The 18,276-nt window shown below is 41.1% G+C and overlaps 4 protein-coding genes across 6 annotated transcripts in view; 3 read left to right on the top strand and 1 right to left on the bottom strand.

Annotated features, from left to right (window-relative positions):
• Window positions 1-18,276, bottom strand: part of LOC116778322 (catenin alpha) — a 33,701-nt gene that overhangs the window by 12,581 nt on the left and 2,844 nt on the right. For 2 of the 3 annotated variants that reach the window (XM_061525970.1, XM_061525968.1), the window contains exons 4-15: window positions 17,665-17,831; window positions 17,068-17,277; window positions 16,658-16,781; window positions 16,486-16,547; window positions 16,291-16,409; window positions 15,975-16,059; window positions 15,341-15,456; window positions 14,764-14,881; window positions 14,240-14,332; window positions 13,704-13,860; window positions 13,522-13,627; window positions 13,088-13,182 (exon numbers count right to left, since the gene is read on the bottom strand). In XM_061525970.1, the coding sequence (XP_061381954.1) occupies window positions 13,088-13,182; window positions 13,522-13,627; window positions 13,704-13,860; window positions 14,240-14,332; window positions 14,764-14,881; window positions 15,341-15,456; window positions 15,975-16,059; window positions 16,291-16,409; window positions 16,486-16,547; window positions 16,658-16,781; window positions 17,068-17,277; window positions 17,665-17,831 (1,452 nt within the window). Of the gene's footprint in view, window positions 1-13,087; window positions 13,183-13,521; window positions 13,628-13,703; window positions 13,866-14,239; window positions 14,333-14,763; window positions 14,882-15,340; window positions 15,457-15,974; window positions 16,060-16,290; window positions 16,410-16,485; window positions 16,548-16,657; window positions 16,782-17,067; window positions 17,278-17,664; window positions 17,832-18,276 lie in introns of all 3 variants that reach the window. The other variant, XM_061525969.1, reaches the window with a different exon arrangement.
• On the top strand, window positions 42-1,874 carry LOC133319890 (bile salt-activated lipase-like). The gene is made up of 3 exons (XM_061525974.1): window positions 42-245; window positions 335-1,575; window positions 1,655-1,874. Exons 1-3 carry the CDS (start codon window positions 69-71, stop codon window positions 1,839-1,841), a joined length of 1,605 nt encoding a protein of 534 aa, XP_061381958.1. The 5' UTR covers window positions 42-68; the 3' UTR covers window positions 1,842-1,874.
• On the top strand, window positions 3,525-6,047 carry LOC133319888 (bile salt-activated lipase-like). The gene is made up of 3 exons (XM_061525972.1): window positions 3,525-3,731; window positions 4,144-5,393; window positions 5,768-6,047. The coding sequence occupies exons 1-3, from the start codon at window positions 3,540-3,542 to the stop codon at window positions 5,967-5,969; spliced, it is 1,644 nt and encodes a 547-aa protein (XP_061381956.1). The 5' UTR covers window positions 3,525-3,539; the 3' UTR covers window positions 5,970-6,047.
• LOC116778329 (larval cuticle protein LCP-17-like) lies at window positions 9,233-12,369 on the top strand. The gene is made up of 4 exons (XM_061525976.1): window positions 9,233-9,309; window positions 10,478-10,678; window positions 11,224-11,331; window positions 12,171-12,369. The coding sequence occupies exons 1-4, from the start codon at window positions 9,307-9,309 to the stop codon at window positions 12,261-12,263; spliced, it is 405 nt and encodes a 134-aa protein (XP_061381960.1). The 5' UTR covers window positions 9,233-9,306; the 3' UTR covers window positions 12,264-12,369.

Below are 18,276 nucleotides of genomic sequence, written 5' to 3'. Positions count from 1 at the left end.
TATCCACGATAAGGTACAAAAATCTATAAATATAAAGAAATACACTGATTAAGAACAGTCACGCCAAAATGGGGTTCGTGATTTTACTATTATTTGCATGCGCAGCGGTCCAGGGGCTGGTACGCGTGGACCCATTGGTGAAGACGAAACAGGGTCTGATCAAGGGAATAAGAGCTGATGATGGAGATTACTCCATGTTCCTTGGCATACCGTACGCAATTGTCGACGAAAATAATCCTTTCGGGGTAAGCAAAGTATCCTTTGAAACATAGATATTAAGATTTATTTATTGATCGTATGATACGTGTACTTAGAGAATTTTATTATTTTACAGCCTTCGATACCACAAACTGAATTCAAAGAAATTTACAACGCCAATGACGATTCAAGAACATGCCCGCAAGTTGACGAATTCACAAACCAGATAACTGGTACATTGGACTGTCTGCGTTTGAACGTGTACGTGCCAAATATAGCGGGCTCTAGAAACAAACTCCCCGTTCTGATTTGGATCCACGGAGGTGGTTTTAGCGGAGGAGACGGAGGCAGATTCGTTACTGGACCCAAATTCTTGGTCAGGCATGATGTAGTTTTAGTGACAATGAATTATAGATTAGGACCTTACGGGTTCATGTGCCTCGATACACCGGAAGTGCCCGGGAACCAGGGGCTTAAAGATCAATTACTGGCGTTGAGATGGATCAAGGGTAACATTGCAGCATTTGGAGGGGATGAGAACAAAATGACATTGATGGGTGAGAGCGCTGGAGCCAGCTCGGTCGATTTCCACCTTTTGTCTGATAAAGAGAGCCTATTTGACCAAGTTATATTACAAAGCGGATCAGCATTACTAACACTATTAGGAGAATCTATCCCAGATGCGCCTTTGAGACTAACCAAACAATTAGGCTATGAAACGAGTGACGTAGACGAAGCCTTGTCATATTTATCTAAAATGGACACAAATTCGGTAATAAACGCCACATTATCCTCACACTTATTCTTTAAAGTGTGCATTGAAAAGAGATTCGATGATGTTGATGGTTTTGTAACGGAACATCCGTTAATGGTGGACTCGCCCAAGATCAAGAACACACCCATGCTAGCTGGATTCAACAACAAGGAAACGCTTATGATGTATGCACATATGCGACCTGAACAGTTCAAGGGTTACGGCACCTTCAGAAACGTCCTCGAAGGTTACTTCACTTACGACGACGAGTTTGCTGAGATGGAGGATCTAGTTCGACGTTTCTATATCGGAGATGAAGAAATGAGCGAAGCGTTGCGGTGGGACTTAATGGAATTCAACTCAGATCTCACTTTCAACTTCCCCGTCCAGTGGACCATTGATCATTATCTTCAGAAAGGTTCTAAGATCTACCAATATCTATTCTCCTACAGCGGTGAAAGGAATTTCCTTAAGAAGAGAATGAATATTACGACAGATGGAGCGGCCCATGCTGATGAAATAGCTTATCTATTTGATATATCCTACGAAGACACTCCCACCCATGAAGACCAGAGGATGATCGACCAAATGACAACGCTTTGGACAAATTTCGCAAAATTCGGGTAAATGAATTAAACTTATATATAATCCATTAATAATCTCTTTGTAAATCAAATTATATGTCTCGTCTAAATGTTATAGAGATCCCACACCGGAGACAACAGATCTGCTTCCAGTTAAATGGGTACCAGCGACCAAGGAAATCAACAATTACCTGGACTTGGACAAGGAGTTGGCGCTCAGGAGACTGCCGTATAACAAAAGACTCACATTCTTGAAGTTCTTCTTCAAAACTAATATGCACAGACTTACTTTACTCACAAAATAATCATCGAAAAGTAATAAATGATTGAGAGTCCTATATTTTTAATTTCTTCGTACAATTTTCTAACCAGTAGCTTATCAGGAAAGCTGAATCGGATGTAGTTGATTAATATAGCTAGATAATTCATAATCATCATCATCATCATCAGCCTATCACTTATCAGAGCCCACTGCTGAGCAGAGGCCTCTTCTCATATGGAGAAGGGTAGAGCATTAATCCCCACGCTCGCTCAAAGCTGATTGGCGATTTCAAACTTATAGTTTGAGATTATAATTCCAGCTTTCTTCACGATGTTTTCCTTCACCGTCCGTCAGTGGTGTCTAAATACTCTTAGAAAGTACATATGACTCGGAAAAGATCACATTGGTGCTTGCCAGGTTTCGAAGCCGCACCCTAGTGCACGAGAGGCAGACCTTCAACCTCTAGACGCCCCTCGACTTAGATAATTACTATTATTGAACTATTAACCTCACTTTAGTAATTAAGAATATATTTTAAATTACAAAAAAATTTAAATTCCTCTCAAAGTGTTGGTGATCTCAAACCTGACCTTTTAAATATGACAGATTTAAATCCAACCACTGATTTCGGAAAATAATTCTATGCTCCGTTGTGGTAAAAATTTTCTCTATAGTAGGAATATTTTTGTTTATCACGAGAGAAAGATCACACCCAAGAAAAAAAAAAACTCCTTGTTCAATAGAAATAATTATAATTAATGTACCTCAATATTTTGGTCTGAGTTTTTAAACCAAGTTTTTTTTTTAAGCCTATAACAAATTTATTTCTGTTACACCCTATATTTTTAGTTAACAATTTTATATGATACTTCTGAAATGATCTTGAGTGGTGCGCACAGAAAACCCACTGATTGATCCGCAGATATGCAATATTATCTACAGGTGACAACTTGCAATATATGATTGTAGCACATCTTTTTTATAAAGGAGATTACACACTATATTATACGACATAATTATATTTATTCTTTCTAATTGTGATGTTATCATCGATGAAAATGTGATGACATCCTCATCACGTGTCCGTGATCATGGTTGCTGCAAAGTAACCGAAACGTCTGGAGTAAAAGTAACCGAAAAGTCTGGAGTATGTAGATAAAACAGTAGTGCAGTAATCCGAAAATATTAGTTTTATTTAAATGAAAACTCGCAAGTCTTAGATCTCATTATGTCAATAAACAATTTGTTCCTCGGAAACCTTAACTTTCAATGGATCTCATTTAATTGGTTAATAAATTTTATAGCAGCCTGTATCGTCAGTTGTTGCTCATTTTAACACTCGACTGTAATTTCGTGAAAGTCTTCCTTAAACACCATCAAATTTAATGCAGCCTTTATAAAACCGTGTTGTAACAAACACGCTTCTATAAAATTTTGTTTTTAATTACAAAGCCGATGAATTAAGACGCTTCAATTTGTTTCTGTAGTTTGTTTAAAAATAGTTTCGCAAGAATTCCTTACCAGGATCTTGAAGTGAAAAATTCTTGTTGTAATTTAATCAGCAGACAATTCTCTCATCTTAAATTTTTTAACTTTTTGAAATAATCTTATCGGAAATATAAGTTGAAACATTCAGAATATAAAAAATAAGATGCTTATATCACGAGAATATCGTTTATAGATATATAGATAGATAGGTGATGATAAGATTTGGGTGAAATTCAGGACACTCGATGTCTTAATGTCGGGGATCATGGTTGGTGGATGGGTGGCGTGTTGCCTTCTCCTGGGCTTTGTCCATGGAAGGGAGAGAGTGGATCCGCTGGTTGAGACGAAGCAGGGTATTATAAGAGGTGTGAGAGCTGACGCTGGTGATTATTCCATGTTCCTCGGAATACCATTCGGAAAGGTGGATGAGAATAATCCGTTTGGAGTGAGTATTTTATTTACGATATATAGCAAAGTAAAAACTAGCAGCTTCAATCATCAGGCGTTTGTTTCTCTGTACGGTTTTAAACGAGTTCCGTGTACTGGAAGTAGCAAGAGAACCCGACTGTGTTATTATCTTTGATCTTTTGGGATCTCGTATTCTAAACCTCAATAAAACAGACATACACTCGGTCATTCTAACGGCTAAGGTAGAAATACGACAAGCCGTTTAGTCTCCAGGTCTTGCAAAAAAAAATTACGTACAAACTTAGCGCTCTCAAAAAAGTAACCCTCCTTTAGGAGCCGGGTGAACAATAATAAATGAGGTAATAATGTTTATAACTGTAACCTGTTCGGGTACATGGCTTGGGCCACATAAGTTACTATTATTAACTATATATTTTTTATATCTCTAGCTCGCCACACCCTATCCAAAATTCGAGACGACATTCCTGGCTGACGACGACTCGTCTATTTGTCCACAAATAGAAGAATTCAATAAAACTATCGTCGGGTCCCTGGACTGTCTTCACCTGAATGTCTACGTACCGAACGTAGCCAGCTCTAGGAACAAACTGCCAGTTCTAGTTTGGATATATGGAGGTGGATTCCAGATTGGATTTTCCGGCAGATACTTACACGGACCGCAGTACCTTGTCAGACATGACGTCATTATGGTTACTCTGAATTATAGACTCGGTCCATATGGCTTCATGTGCTTGGACTCTCCCGAGGTTCCCGGGAATCAGGGACTGAAGGACCAGCTGTTAGGACTTCGCTGGATTAAAGACAATATCGAATCGTTTGGCGGAGATGTGAATAAAATCACTCTGATGGGTGAGAGCGCCGGTGCTGTGTCCGTGGAATTGCACTTATGGTCCCAACAGGAAAAGCTGTTCAACAGTGTTATCTTACAAAGCGGTTCCGTATACAGCCCGTGGGTGATAATCGATACTGACGTGACACAAGCCATAAGACTAGCTGGAAAGCTGGGTTTTGACACAGATAGCACGTCGGAGGCGATATCGTTCTTAGCAAAAACGGATACTAGATTGGTGATCGCGGCCGCCTCGGAGATGTCCATGGCATTCGGTGTGTGTGTAGAGAAAGAATTTGACAACGTCGAGAGTATAATTACTGAACATCCAAGAAATTCTAATGTCCCAATGGCGAAGAATATTCCCATACTGACAGGATTTAACAACAAAGAAAGGATGGTCAGTTATTTAGACCAACCCGACAGTTACTTCGCCAACTTGGATGTGTTTAACAGCTCCCTGAGTGCTGTACTGGAATACGACGAGGAGTTCCACGAGATGGCAGCACTAGTCCGACACTTCTATATCGGGGACGAGGAGTTCAGTCAGGACGTGAAATGGGAAATAATTGACTTCAGTTCCGACAACAGTTTCATTTACCCAGTACACGAAAGCATAGCCAAGTTTCTGGATAACGGAGCGGAAAAATTGTATCACTACGTGTTCTCTTACAGCGGTGATAGGAATTTCGTTAAGAAAAGATACAACATAACCGAGAAGGGCGCAGCGCACGCTGACGAGATCAGCTTCTTGTTCGACATGACCTACGATCCGTCGATCCCGACAGCGGAAGATCAACACATCATCGATGTGATGACGACCTTGTGGACCAATTTCGTCAAATACGGGTAAGAAATCACGAATGATTACTTGGCTGTGGCGTAACGAAAAACGACCAGCCGTTTGATGTTGACTAATACAAGGGACGGAGGGGTAGTTTTATTTAAAAGAGTACCTCTTATGAAAAAACAATTTTTATCATAGTTAGTAGATACTAATGCGCAGAGTTGCTTATATTAAGAGGGAAATGTTTTTTTCACGTTCTAAACTGGTAGCTTAAGCGTTGTGTATTGTCGAATGTATTGATAGGGTTCACATAAATGATGTTAAAAAATTAAACTGTGTACCGCTTAGTGCTTAGTTCATGAACAGAGTACCCGCACCTATTAATTCTAATCAAAACCGTGACCAGCATTAGCAGTAATCAATAATAAATTTACAGGAATCCAACACCGGAAACCACAGAGCTGCTTCCCGTCAAATGGCTTCCCGTCACCAAGGATTCCCTCAACTGTTTAAATATCGACACAGAACTTTCCCTCCAGAGAAACATTTATCACGAGAGGATGTCGTTCTGGAAGCTGTTCTTTAAAACAAACCAGGGCAGGATCAAGGGATACAATCCCATGGTGCCGTTCGTGTAATACGTTACACCTGTTTTTACAAACATTTTCGTAAAAAATATATACATATAAAATACATTATTTTGGCTAATTGATTTGTAATATTAAAGGTATTGATAGCATTTGTATTCTTCATTGAAAGTTGGATCTAAAACCTTTAGGATACCAAACCATCACGGGACCTAACTCTGAGAGGAACTTTTAGGATGTACTACGCGTTGTTTATTATTTTAGTTGCGTAATCCAGACGTTTCGGTCACTATGCAGCATCCGTGATCATTAAAGACGAGATGGAAACGAGACAAAAAAACGAATCCGACAATATTAGTTTAATTTAAATGAATACTCCCGAAAATTTTAGATGTCATTAAAATAAGACTTTGATAACTCTACACTTTTATGTTAATTGAAAAACAGTCTCATATTAGAGGGAAAATATTTTTCATGTAATTATTGTAAAGTCCATAAGTTAATTTGAATAAGGGACATTAATTAAATATTTCTATGTACAACTAATTATTCGATACTTGTTATATTTGTGAAATATCAATAAAAAAAATGACCTCCATATCCTCGTCTATAGCATATGAAACGTACAGTTTTCTTCTTCGCAACACGATCTACAGATTCCTGACAATTCGGATACACAGCAAGCAATACAGCATCTTTGATCTTTGTCGAGATAAGATGGAGTTGGTGTCCGCGAAATCCTATTTTTGTTTATTTTGTTACCAAACAAATAGATAAGATCACTCACAACAGCTGTTATCGGACACTTGAAGCAAAAAGGACAAGATAATACTCCGCTGCAGAAATCTCTCAATGATAAGTTAATTTCAAGGAAAGCAAATTTTTTTTATACACACATACCTACATACATTTTTCAATATCACCGTCCTTCAAGGTAATGTTAGATTTAACTGTAAAATATACCGCGAATTACAGTTCAGTGACGACTGATGCTGTACGAGATGAGATGATTGACAGGATAAAGAGATAAAAATACTAGCTACTATTTTCGAAGAGTATGTTAGTGCTGTGAGCTTAGATACCAACAACTAGGTCACTACACATCACGTCTCAACGATCACGGCTGCTGCGAAGTGACCGAAGCGTCGGTAGCGTGAAGTTGAAAAATAACAAATAGGCAAAGTCATCCGAAAATATTAGTCTCATTTAAATGAAAACTCGCAAAATTCTCTCAGATCAGATCTGAACTAGGTCACACCCCAAGACCCGACGGACCCGCGGCGTCTTCGCGACATTCACTTCGTCACAAATCAATAAAAATATTTTTCTGTTTGTGAATCACAAAAAATGAAAACTAGTATCGGAATGAGGTCATTGCCTTCGGCACAAGTACGGTGCGGCAGCGCTCGTCTTAATACACGAATATCTCGGGTTCCCCTTCACAACAGCAGATTCATATATTAATATATTAAGTATTGTCTATCGTATAACTCGAGTTTTATCAAAATCGGAACACAATTAAATTTTAGCACGCGATAAACTTATAAATTTTTCGACAATCGCCTATCCAAACGCAAATTTTTTATCGAAACAGTCTCAGTGCAGACTGACGGAGTATTTGTTGATATTAATTTACTGAACTGATTTTAATAAAACTATACAAAACGGCTCGTCGGTTGCAGTGATCTAGTGACAGACAGACACACATCCAACAGCGGATGGATTTTGTCTAATAGGGTTCTAAGCTATGTATGGGCAAATGTAACCTTCGAGGAGGCTGTATCTCCAGATGCAGATGCAACACTCCTGGATAAACCGGATTACAACGTTAAAAAATACAGACTGTATATATATAACATAATAGTGACGGCACTTCAAAAACATATAGCATATATATATATATATATATATATGTATATATGTAGCCTACATCGTTTCTGTCTCTCCGCCTCATTCAAACATTCGCCCCCTACATACAGACATGCATTACAATACAAACATCAAACAAAAAAAAACTATACGGAACCAATAGGCGATGAGCAGAGAATATGTTGATTTCCATATATATATATTGTTTCAAAAACCAGTTTATAAGTAATAATTTATAACAAGACGGACGAACGTGTCGCAATACGTTGCATCACACACATCATTGTTCGAGAACCGGCCAAAACTACACACACGTTGTATGTGTGTTCGTCTTCATGCTGTACTGTTACAGAGAAACTCTTAAAGACATATATTAGGAGATTTTATGAGAGCATATAGTTTTATTAAACATACGAACGAAATACTCGGTTTGAATCCGTCGCCGAGTTCATGGACGCAAACAGACATTCACATTAGTGATGTCACTATACATAATGTGTATTAAAACTTTAATACCTTCAGTATTTAGTTAAAATAAATTTCAACCAACACTAAGGACGTTTTAATCTGATACAATATATGTATATATTGTTGAGTAATATTTTAATTTGACTGTCAGACGTAACTCCTAAAATTAAAGAGGTAAAATGATCTTAAGCACAAAGCTCACTAATATATAAGGTACGATTTATGGAAAATAATTTGTATGGCAAATATGCTGGTTATCATGCCAGTAGCACTAAGTAGATACCCACGTGTTACGGCTAACTCGATACTTTCAGTTTGATCGTCTCACGTCAATGAGAAGCTGTGTCTGTATTCGTTATTGAATACGTTAAAACTAATGATCTTTCGCGAGTATTCAGTTGAATAGAACTATTTTTTTGGGACTTGCTTAGCGTATATATATATATTAGTATTATTTAAATATATAAAAATTTCATATAGAGAAAAGAATACGATTTTAATGACATTGTACAAATATAATATTCGTTTCTAAGAAATATTGAAATCTGTCAAGATTTCAATCAAAAACGTAATATCCTAATATGAGAAACATTGAGATCTTTTAAGATTTTTTATCAAACCAAAAACTATGAGATTGTATGCAGCTGAACATTCGAATTCTCGACGGGATCATAATATCTGCACGATGACTCCACAACAACATCTATCAAACACGAGCATTACTATCAAAATTTGTTCATCTTTACATAGATCGAACTGAGATATCTATTGATGTTTTGTAACGATTAAATTATTACCATCACGTACCTGGCTCCTAGCATTATAATTTAAGACAAAAAAAAATACTCAATGCTTTGTTTTATATAGAGTTGATTTATTTAGAGATCAATTTATATATATATGTATAATTTATTAATGAAAAAGCCTTGTATGTTATATATTTTAATGATGCTGCATCTCAGCGAAATGAGACGTGACCTCAGCACCGGGTATATATACGGGGGAGTAGGTTGTGTTTTTCACAGTGACACGTAAGATTTTGACCATCACAATGGTGAGTTCGTAAATGGAAAAAATTCTATATATTCTTACGCTTACTTGGAGTTAGTTAGGTAGTGTCACGAGACTCAATACCGACAGTTTAACGTTTTTCATTAACAAACGTATCGGCTACCGAGTGTAAAATTAGGAAAAACCTAGTGATATATCGTATTTGAGATGCGGACACGTGGTAGGGTCGATGACCTTAACATTTTCGGTAGCTTCCAAGCTCAAAATACCACACACGGTAACGATTCTCCTTATAAATAATAATAAAGTGCAAATATTAGTTTTTAATTCAGTGTTACATACATCAAAAGAGGTTACACTGACATTTGCTTTGTCGCGAACACAGGGCACGAGATGTAGCGTTTGTGATTAAATTTACGTGAAAAAAATAGTTACTTCTAAGGAAAACCTAATAGATGTAACCTTAAGGTTTAATCGCGAGACGGTTATACGTAGAATGAGTTTAGTAGGACATCACAGTTTAGTTAGCTGAGCGACTATAACGACGTGTACGGAGATATAAGATCGGTTGGATTTTAAATTAAAATCAGCTTTATTAAAACTAATATATCATGAATGGCTTGCCATAAATATATATATAATTAAATTAGTTGCATTTTTCCCTTTATTTAAATTCAGATTTGATAAGAGATTTAATTATTCGAAATATCGATTGATAAATCTCGCGTGTTTTGTGAGAAATATAACGAAATCTGCCATCACTAGTATGAGATAGATTTTAGATATAAAAAAAAATTTACATATATATGTCAAAAAAAACTTCTTCCTAAATATATTATCTGTACTACGTTCATTTTAAATGTCACTATTGTTTACATATATTTTAATCGCTACACCTTATGATGTGGACCATACATTGATTACAAACACACCACACGTCGGGTGGCGCGTCGATGAGATGCTTATCTCAAAACCTTCAAGATCCACACAGCATCACTGTGAGATGGAATCGTTTTGTTAATTGATTACTTTACCTCTGTTTTAATATTCAGTATTTGATAATTAAGAAGCGTTTTTATTTTAAATATTTTATGATATATACATATATACAATATGGAATAATTTAAAAAAATCTTCTATTCCTCTGCACTGATATGTGACCCCCGGTTTCCGTAACCTAACCTAACCTAACAACCTATTACTTGTTCCAGAAACTGCTTCTCATAACCCTGGTGGTAGCGTACGCCAGCGCGGACGTCTCACACATACTGGTGGCTAAGAGCAGTGAGGCCAACGCTAAGATCCTGAAGCAGGAATTAGATGTCGGAGTGGAGGGGCAGTATCTGTGGTCGTATGAGACCGACAACGGCATCTCAGCCAGGGAACAGGGCGCGCTGAAGAACGTCCCGGGGGTGAGATACGATTTACAAGGAACATTTCAAGCCCATCAATTTTTTATTATATATAGAGATCGGAAATTCGCGGGGTTATTTCATAAATCTTAAAACTACATACTACCGACGTGATCACGGGCAGACGAGATACAATTTATATATATATATAGTTTTGATATCCTTTGTCACCAAATTCATTTAACTTGCTACTAGCTTTTGGGTCAATACACTACAAAAACTCTTATCCTTGGAAGCATTATTGCGATGGTTATTTTTTCCCAGTCCCATCAAGGAACATTCCAAACAGTATTATTTCCAACATTTTTCACCTCCCTCAGGAGCTCCTGAGCTTATTTTGTCCTCTACCCACATCGGGAAAAAATATTTTTTTAGCACACCCAGTTCATCACCTACTAAACACCGATATAATGTGTCCTAGCTAAATGTAATCACAAATCACCCCCAAGCAGAACGACCCCCCTTTTGGGTCTCTCACCATCTCTCTCCGTCCATCCAGGTCCCAGCTCTAAGACCGTTAAATATATTAAAATATCCTTTTCCAGGCGGATGTGCCAGCTCAAGTAGCCCAAGGAGAAGCAAGCTGGACAGCCCCCAACGGGGAGAAGATACAGTTCCAGTACACCGCGGACGAGAACGGATACCAGGCCCAGGTGAATGGAATAACCACGCCGGGAATAGAACCCAGGACTATAGGCTAAATCCGCTGAGTTACACTCCGCACGAGTATGCGAAGTCAGATCCCTCGGAGTAATATATATATATATGAGTGAATTTTCACAATAGTATCGACTATCGATAAATAATATTATGGTACCATAAATCTATCGTGTGATATTTTGGTCAAAAAAGTCTAGACTATTTCATCGTCAAAACGTGGCTATGACTGTATTCAATCCTGCGACTTGAAGTAGCTAACTTAAATTTACTTGTATTTATGTACAAGTAAATAGTTTAAATATGAACCAGTTTCTGGTCTGTAGCGTAACAGACACGCCATTTTCATACATATATATATATTTTCCTTCGACTTTGTCCTCGCGGAGTTCGGGTTTTCTTAACGGAGATATCACATACTACTTGAAAATATAGCGGCGATCGTCAGCGCCGTCTGCTGTCCGCGTCGCATAAGACACACCAGACACAGCCGCAGTAACGAGCCTGCTGTGGCTGCACTGAACTTACTAACATCCGGTCATTCCCGGAACGTACTTCTAAGACAGCCCTAGTTGGTTATTTTCAAATTTGGTTTGGAGAGAGGAGCTTGGACGGTGGAGGTGAGCGTTTAACGCGTCAGATAGGAACCTTTAAACCTACACCTGGTTCGCAAGTCCCAGGCCCTGTTGAAGCTCCTCTCCCTGCATCATGGACCCGGCACCCGCATGTTGCTTGCATTGAATGCTGAGATATTTCGTCTGTCTTCATTAAAATCCGCTTGCTACATTCTGATCCAGGTTCACAGTATATACAATAATGCCCCGATAATCCCCAGGGTCCGTACATCCCCACTCCGCCGCCCATCCCCGTGGAGATACTCCGGGGGCTGGAGTTCATCAGGAACAACCCGCCAGCCAAGGAGAACTGAGCCGGCGTCGCAGCGCGACCCATGCGGCCCACCCACACAGGAGGTCGCTCGTGATTCAAGTACTCGTTTATTTACAAGTACAGAGTGATATTTATATTAATAAATTATTATAAGTAAATAAAAAGAATGATTTTATTTAAAATTTGCCTATTTTATGCAATTTTAATTACGATTTTCACACGGAGATACTTTGTTTGAGCAATTTCTTTATAAAATATTAGACTTGAAGTGAACAGATTTTGACTTAAAATTATATTTTTTTAAGATTCAGTAACGTTCGGTAACAAATGGTATTTCGTACAATCTAGAAGCTATAAGGAACATCCGGTGACACGTAGTAAGCGTCAGTAACGTTCGGTAACAAATGGTATTTCGTACAATCTAGAAGCTATAAGGAACATCCGGTGACACGTAGTAAGCGTCAGTAATGTTTGGTAACAAATGGTATTTCGTACAATCTAGAAGCTATAAGGAACATCCGGTGACACGTAGTAAGCGTCAGTAATGTTTGGTAACAAATGGTATTTCGTACAATCTAGAAGCTATAAGGAACATCCGGTGACACGTAGTAAGCGTCAGTAACGTTCGGTAACAAATGGTATTTCGTACAATCTAGAAGCTATAAGGAACATCCGGTGACACGTAGTAAGCGTCAGTAATGTTTGGTAACAAATGGTATTTCGTACAATCTAGAAGCTATAAGGAACATCCGGTGACACGTAGTAAGCGTCAGTAACGTTCGGTAACAAATGGTATTTCGTACAATCTAGAAGCTATAAGGAACATCCGGTGACACGGAATAAGCGTCAGTAACAAGGACTCACCCTGGTCTCTGAGCACGGTGACGGCTTCCAACACTCTCTTGGTGTATATGCAGGGCTCGTAGTTGTCCATCTCCTGAGTCACCACCGAGCAGACCCTGGGCGAAGGCATATAATAATGAATGATGTGCCGGACTTGGCAATGTCTGGTCATTAAAGTCACTCAGTCTGTTAGAAAGAATTGAGATTATTCAATGTTAAGTTAGTTTTGTTAAGGCACGTGCTCACGCCGAACCCTCTGAGCGGCTCATCACTCGGAATCAGCGGCGGTAACATGCAGGTGAGGCACACCCTGTATAATGTGAGCCGGTTTTTTAGTTTAAGGGTTACAAACACCCACGTATAAACAGCTTGTATACTCTCGTCTCTCCTACTATATCACTTTACTTCACTTCCTGTATGTGTATGTGTGGGTGTGTGAGTGTATGTATGTGTACCTGGTAGCCCTGCCCCGTATGGCGGCTGCGGTCCTCTCGAGTCCGTCAGGGTCGGCCTCCTGCAGCGCCACCACGCACTTGTTGACATCCTCCAGGATGTGGTTCTCTGCATCATGGGTCGGTCGGTTAGTATTAGCGTCGTCAGTCAGTCAGTAAGCGTCAGTAAGCGTCGGTATACGGACCGCTGACGGCGAGGAAGTCGTCGATGGTGGTGATGTCGTCCACCGCGTCTGTGAGCAGACGCACCGCGGCCTCCCAGGCGCGGGCGAAGGCCGACGCGTTCTCCTGGGCCACCCGCGACCTGCAGCGGGCCGCGAGCACCCTACCCGCGTTTATCACCTGGGGTTTAAGGTCCGTTATATATATACATATATAATACGCGCCATCTTGAATTATAAGAACATTGTCCCGGGTTCATCAGCGAGGCGAGCTCGGAAATATTTCAATAAGAAATTTGGTTTTCAATAAGAAATCAGGGGACGAGGCCAGTGCCGACAAGGGGAGCCGGTGTCACTGAGGGAGACGACGGGGTCATACCCACAGCCGACCAACCAAGTGCACACGTCTAAAATTGGCTCATGATACGCAGTCGTGTCATTATTTGAGAGCGATTTTATATAAATTTGTAAAGAAACCGAGGAACAAGACACAGGCCAGCCAGGACCGGCGTGAGGCGCCTCCTGACGCCCTTATATATGGTGACGTATCCCATCCCCACCTGAGGGCACAGCGCCTCTATCTGTCCCGCGGCGTGCCGCACCATCTTCACCCCGTCCTCGTTGTTGGACATGGAGCACACCAGGTTAGCGACCTGCAACACACACACACATTAATATGCACAGAGTCCTCGTCGCCAGTCCTCGGTGGCCTCTCACTCCAACAACACGAACTTCACGGACTTATTTTAAATTAACTGAGATTATCAAATAAATGCACTTAAATTGAAACGTGTGTCTGGAAACGAGTTTAACTACTCGCCCGTGTTCATGTAAGCGGAACTAATATATTTCGGATTGCTACGCTTATTACATTATCTTAGAATCTTCGTGAAGTCTCCGTGATCACGGTTGCTGAAGAGTAACCGAAACGTCGGTAGTTAGTGGTTTTTTTTAAATAATAAAAAAACGCTTAGTATGATCCGAAAAAATATTAGTTTAATTTAAACAATACTAGCGAAAGTCTAGGTATGTCTGACTATGTGCGTGTGTGTCTCTGCGTGTGTGTCTGTGTGTGTGTGCACACCTCGACCAGCTTGTTGGCGTGTTCCGTGAACACCAGCGCGTACTCCTCCACCTCCTTCTCGTTGCCGCCGCGGGCCGCCTCCAGCAGCACCAGCAGCGGCACGTTCGTCTCCAGGAAACTACGCACATATGACAGCCATTAGTTACAGACGCGTCAGTCAGTCGTGACACTGAACGCAGAGTTTCAAGTGCTGTGCACTACGAACTGTCCGTTTTATGTCATAATGTAAACTCATTCTAAGGATATCGGTATGCGGCAGAGTAACCAGCAGAGCTAACATGTCCTTTATATTGCTCTACGAGACAATTTTCATTACTTTAGTTAACAACAAATATTCAATATATATATATATATATATAGTGGGACCGGGTAAATCTACCCAAGTCACTCCTCACAACACCAGCTGCCCGCCAGTACAAGTCCCGCCGAGATCTGTCCAGCCGTTCCGGAGACCAGCCGTGACGAACAGACAGACAATCAACAATCGCTGTATCAGCGCGCGTCCCGTGTGTATTGTGTGTGAGGAACGGGTCTCAGGGTACAGACGGACGCGGCTGTTGGATATATGTGTGTATACCTGTCGGACACGTGGTCCACGACGGCCTTCCTCAGCTGCCTCCGGAGGTCCCTCGTCTTGCGGCACATCTGTTCCAGGGCTCGCTCCAGACCCTCAGACTGTTCCTGTCTGCCGGCCTGAGGAATAACAGCGGATTTATTGCAGGAATGGGACAGGCCTGTTATATAAGATCATTAAGGTCCGGGAGTCGAACCTGGATCAATCCTACAGAATATATATATACACGAGGGTAGGAGAGGGGCGGACCACATAACAGCGGGTTGTCAAGAGATCAGGACTCTGCTGACAGATTAATTGCTAGTAGATTTTTCTATTTAAATCTTACGTTTTTGTTATATTTTTAAACAATCAAATTTAATTTTTTTCCGTAATTCTGTGAAAAATAATAAACGAGTGGACACATTGTGTCGCATGTTATTTTTTAAGTCAATACAGAGCCGTTTCTGAGAACATGTGTTGAGCGCCCGCGAGTGTGTGTTGTGAGATTATAAAGGATATGAAAATTAGACAGAAATAAATCTCCAATCGGTCAGATGAATAGAAGACGAGTGTCAAAAAAACGCTTAAAAAACGTTACGAAAACGCTTAAAAAACGTTAGAAAAACGCTTAAAAAACGCCCAAATTTTAACTTACGTTACTCATGTACTCGTGCAACAGGTCCTGCAGCGCTTGCCTCACGGCGTTGCACTCCGCCACGATGCGCTCGCGGCGCTCGTCCCTGGAACACACACACACACACACACCATGACACAGAGTGTACACGCAATGGAAATCAAGGGAGACATGGCACGAGCGGAGAGCGGCTGCGGCGCGGCGGCCCGGAGGTGGCAGGACCTCGACACCTCGCTATATGATCTCTCTCCGATTCAATAAACAGATCACTAGCTATCTTTACTATTTCTGAACACTAAGGATCTCTGTATGTTTTTCTCATGGGTTCCATGTATACCTGGTGCAGGAGCTGTCCGCCATCAGCGCCGCCCCGGAGATGATGCTCTCGAGACGCTCCTCCAGCGAGGGCCTGGTCCTCAGCTCGGAGTACGACATGGGCTCCATCACCATCCGCTCCTGGACAACAAATAATATTCTCTATAGACGAGACGAAGCCTCTCACCCTTCCTCGGACTCACCGTCACTAACTCACATCAAAGTCATCCAAGGCTTGGGCCAGTTCCCCCGGACCTTCCACGGGCACCCGGTTTGACCCTGGAACATTCACAACATGTCACATAAAACAAACACACACACAATACATCAACCCGTGAACACTCCTCGTGTTGTGTGTGTGTGTGTGTAAACAGGTCGTAACCCCTCACCGGCCGGCGGGAGCGGTCTTCCTTGCGCCACGCACGAGATGGTGTCCACGGCGGAGCACACGGCGCGCAGTACGAAGTCACGGTTGGCCTTGGCCGCGGCCAGCTCGGGGTGACGGACGTACACCTGGAACACACGCACAGGATCAGCGGACGAGGGTTATGTATTTGGGTGTAATGCGTCCTTCCCCAAAGTGGGCCATAAAGACCTCTAGTAGCCGCTGAAGGTCTGGAGAGGAGGCTGGTGGTGATATAGCGCTTAAAAAGTGATGATTCAATTCGAAGTTAAGAGATCTCTCAGTTAGTAAAAATGATTTATTCCCAAAGTGGGTAGCAGCCAAAATAGGTTTGGAAAATAAATCTTAAGATTTATCCCCAGACGTTATCTCATGAATGCACGGCGATATCATTACTTTGGACGCAGTGAGTAGCATAGTGGAGTGTTTCTTGAGCACTGCCCTGGCCGCCGCGAGCTCGTCCTTCATCCTCGGCTCCTTGAGCTCCTTCTGTCTCCTGGCAGCCTGCGCCGCCAGCTCGTTGGCCGACCTGCCGAACTGACGAGCCGATTCCAACAGCTCCGATTGAGAGGACGCCGACTTCAGCTTGTCCAGATCGTTCTCCACCTGGAAGGTAGGTATTAAATCTAGTATTTTGTTTTTATGTCAAAGGTGGCAAACGAGCACACGGTCTACTTGATGGGAGGTAATTACCGTCGCGCATGGACATCTGCAACATAAGGGATGTTGCGGAGGCGTTGATTGTTGAGGAAGGAGGAATGGGTGGGAATAAGGAGACAGCAGGGAAGGGTGGGAAAAGAGAAAGAGCAACCGTCTCTATGACTCATCGGACGAAAAACAGCAATTAAAGGCTACTTTACGCCGATCTTCTGTGAGAGGGTGGTACTTCCCGCGAGCCAGCCCAAAATCGAGCTGCAATTACTGACCACAGCTAGGCTGTACCACCTTTATATATGATATCATATTGTTTATGATATGATGTGTTGGTCTCACCGTCCTAAGGTTGGTGAGCAGAAGATGTACATCCACCATGTCCGCCAGTATGAGCAGTCGAGTGACCGCGGACAGCAGACTGCGAGCGGCCCGGACCATGCCCGAGCGCACGGAGGAAGCGCACGGCTCCTCGGAGAACTCGCGAGCAGCCAGGCTCATGGCCGCACCTTAAGCAATATTCGGTAGGCATACGTCATACACATGTCGTCTAAATAGAGATCCGGTATTTTGATGTTTATTATAGAAAAGTACTTATAAGATTTTTCTTAAAATTGTTCATGTCTAGACGGAACTGATAGTATTTTCTTATGGTGTTTCCTCAATAGAGAACAAATTGTGATAGTATTTTTATAGAAATCTTTCTTGTGACGAGGTACCTGGCGAAAGGCTTGGACTAAATCAACATATTTATATAAACTACCTTCATTTCATATAGCTGATGAGTGTTGTTCAATGAAGGATTCCACCAGTTTTATGAAACCTCTATGTTTGAGTTACACTTTTACTTGCCAAGCCAGATTAACGAAACACAATTACGAAGTAAGGAAATTCCGTCTCATTGTTCTCTAACTAATGACTAAGTACAATTTGCCTAAAAAACTAATCTCATAG

This window comes from Danaus plexippus, chromosome 31 (genome assembly GCF_018135715.1).
Source record: "Danaus plexippus chromosome 31, MEX_DaPlex, whole genome shotgun sequence".
NCBI lineage: Eukaryota > Metazoa > Arthropoda > Insecta > Lepidoptera > Nymphalidae > Danaus > Danaus plexippus.
This window is presented reverse-complemented; position numbering and strand designations above follow the sequence as displayed.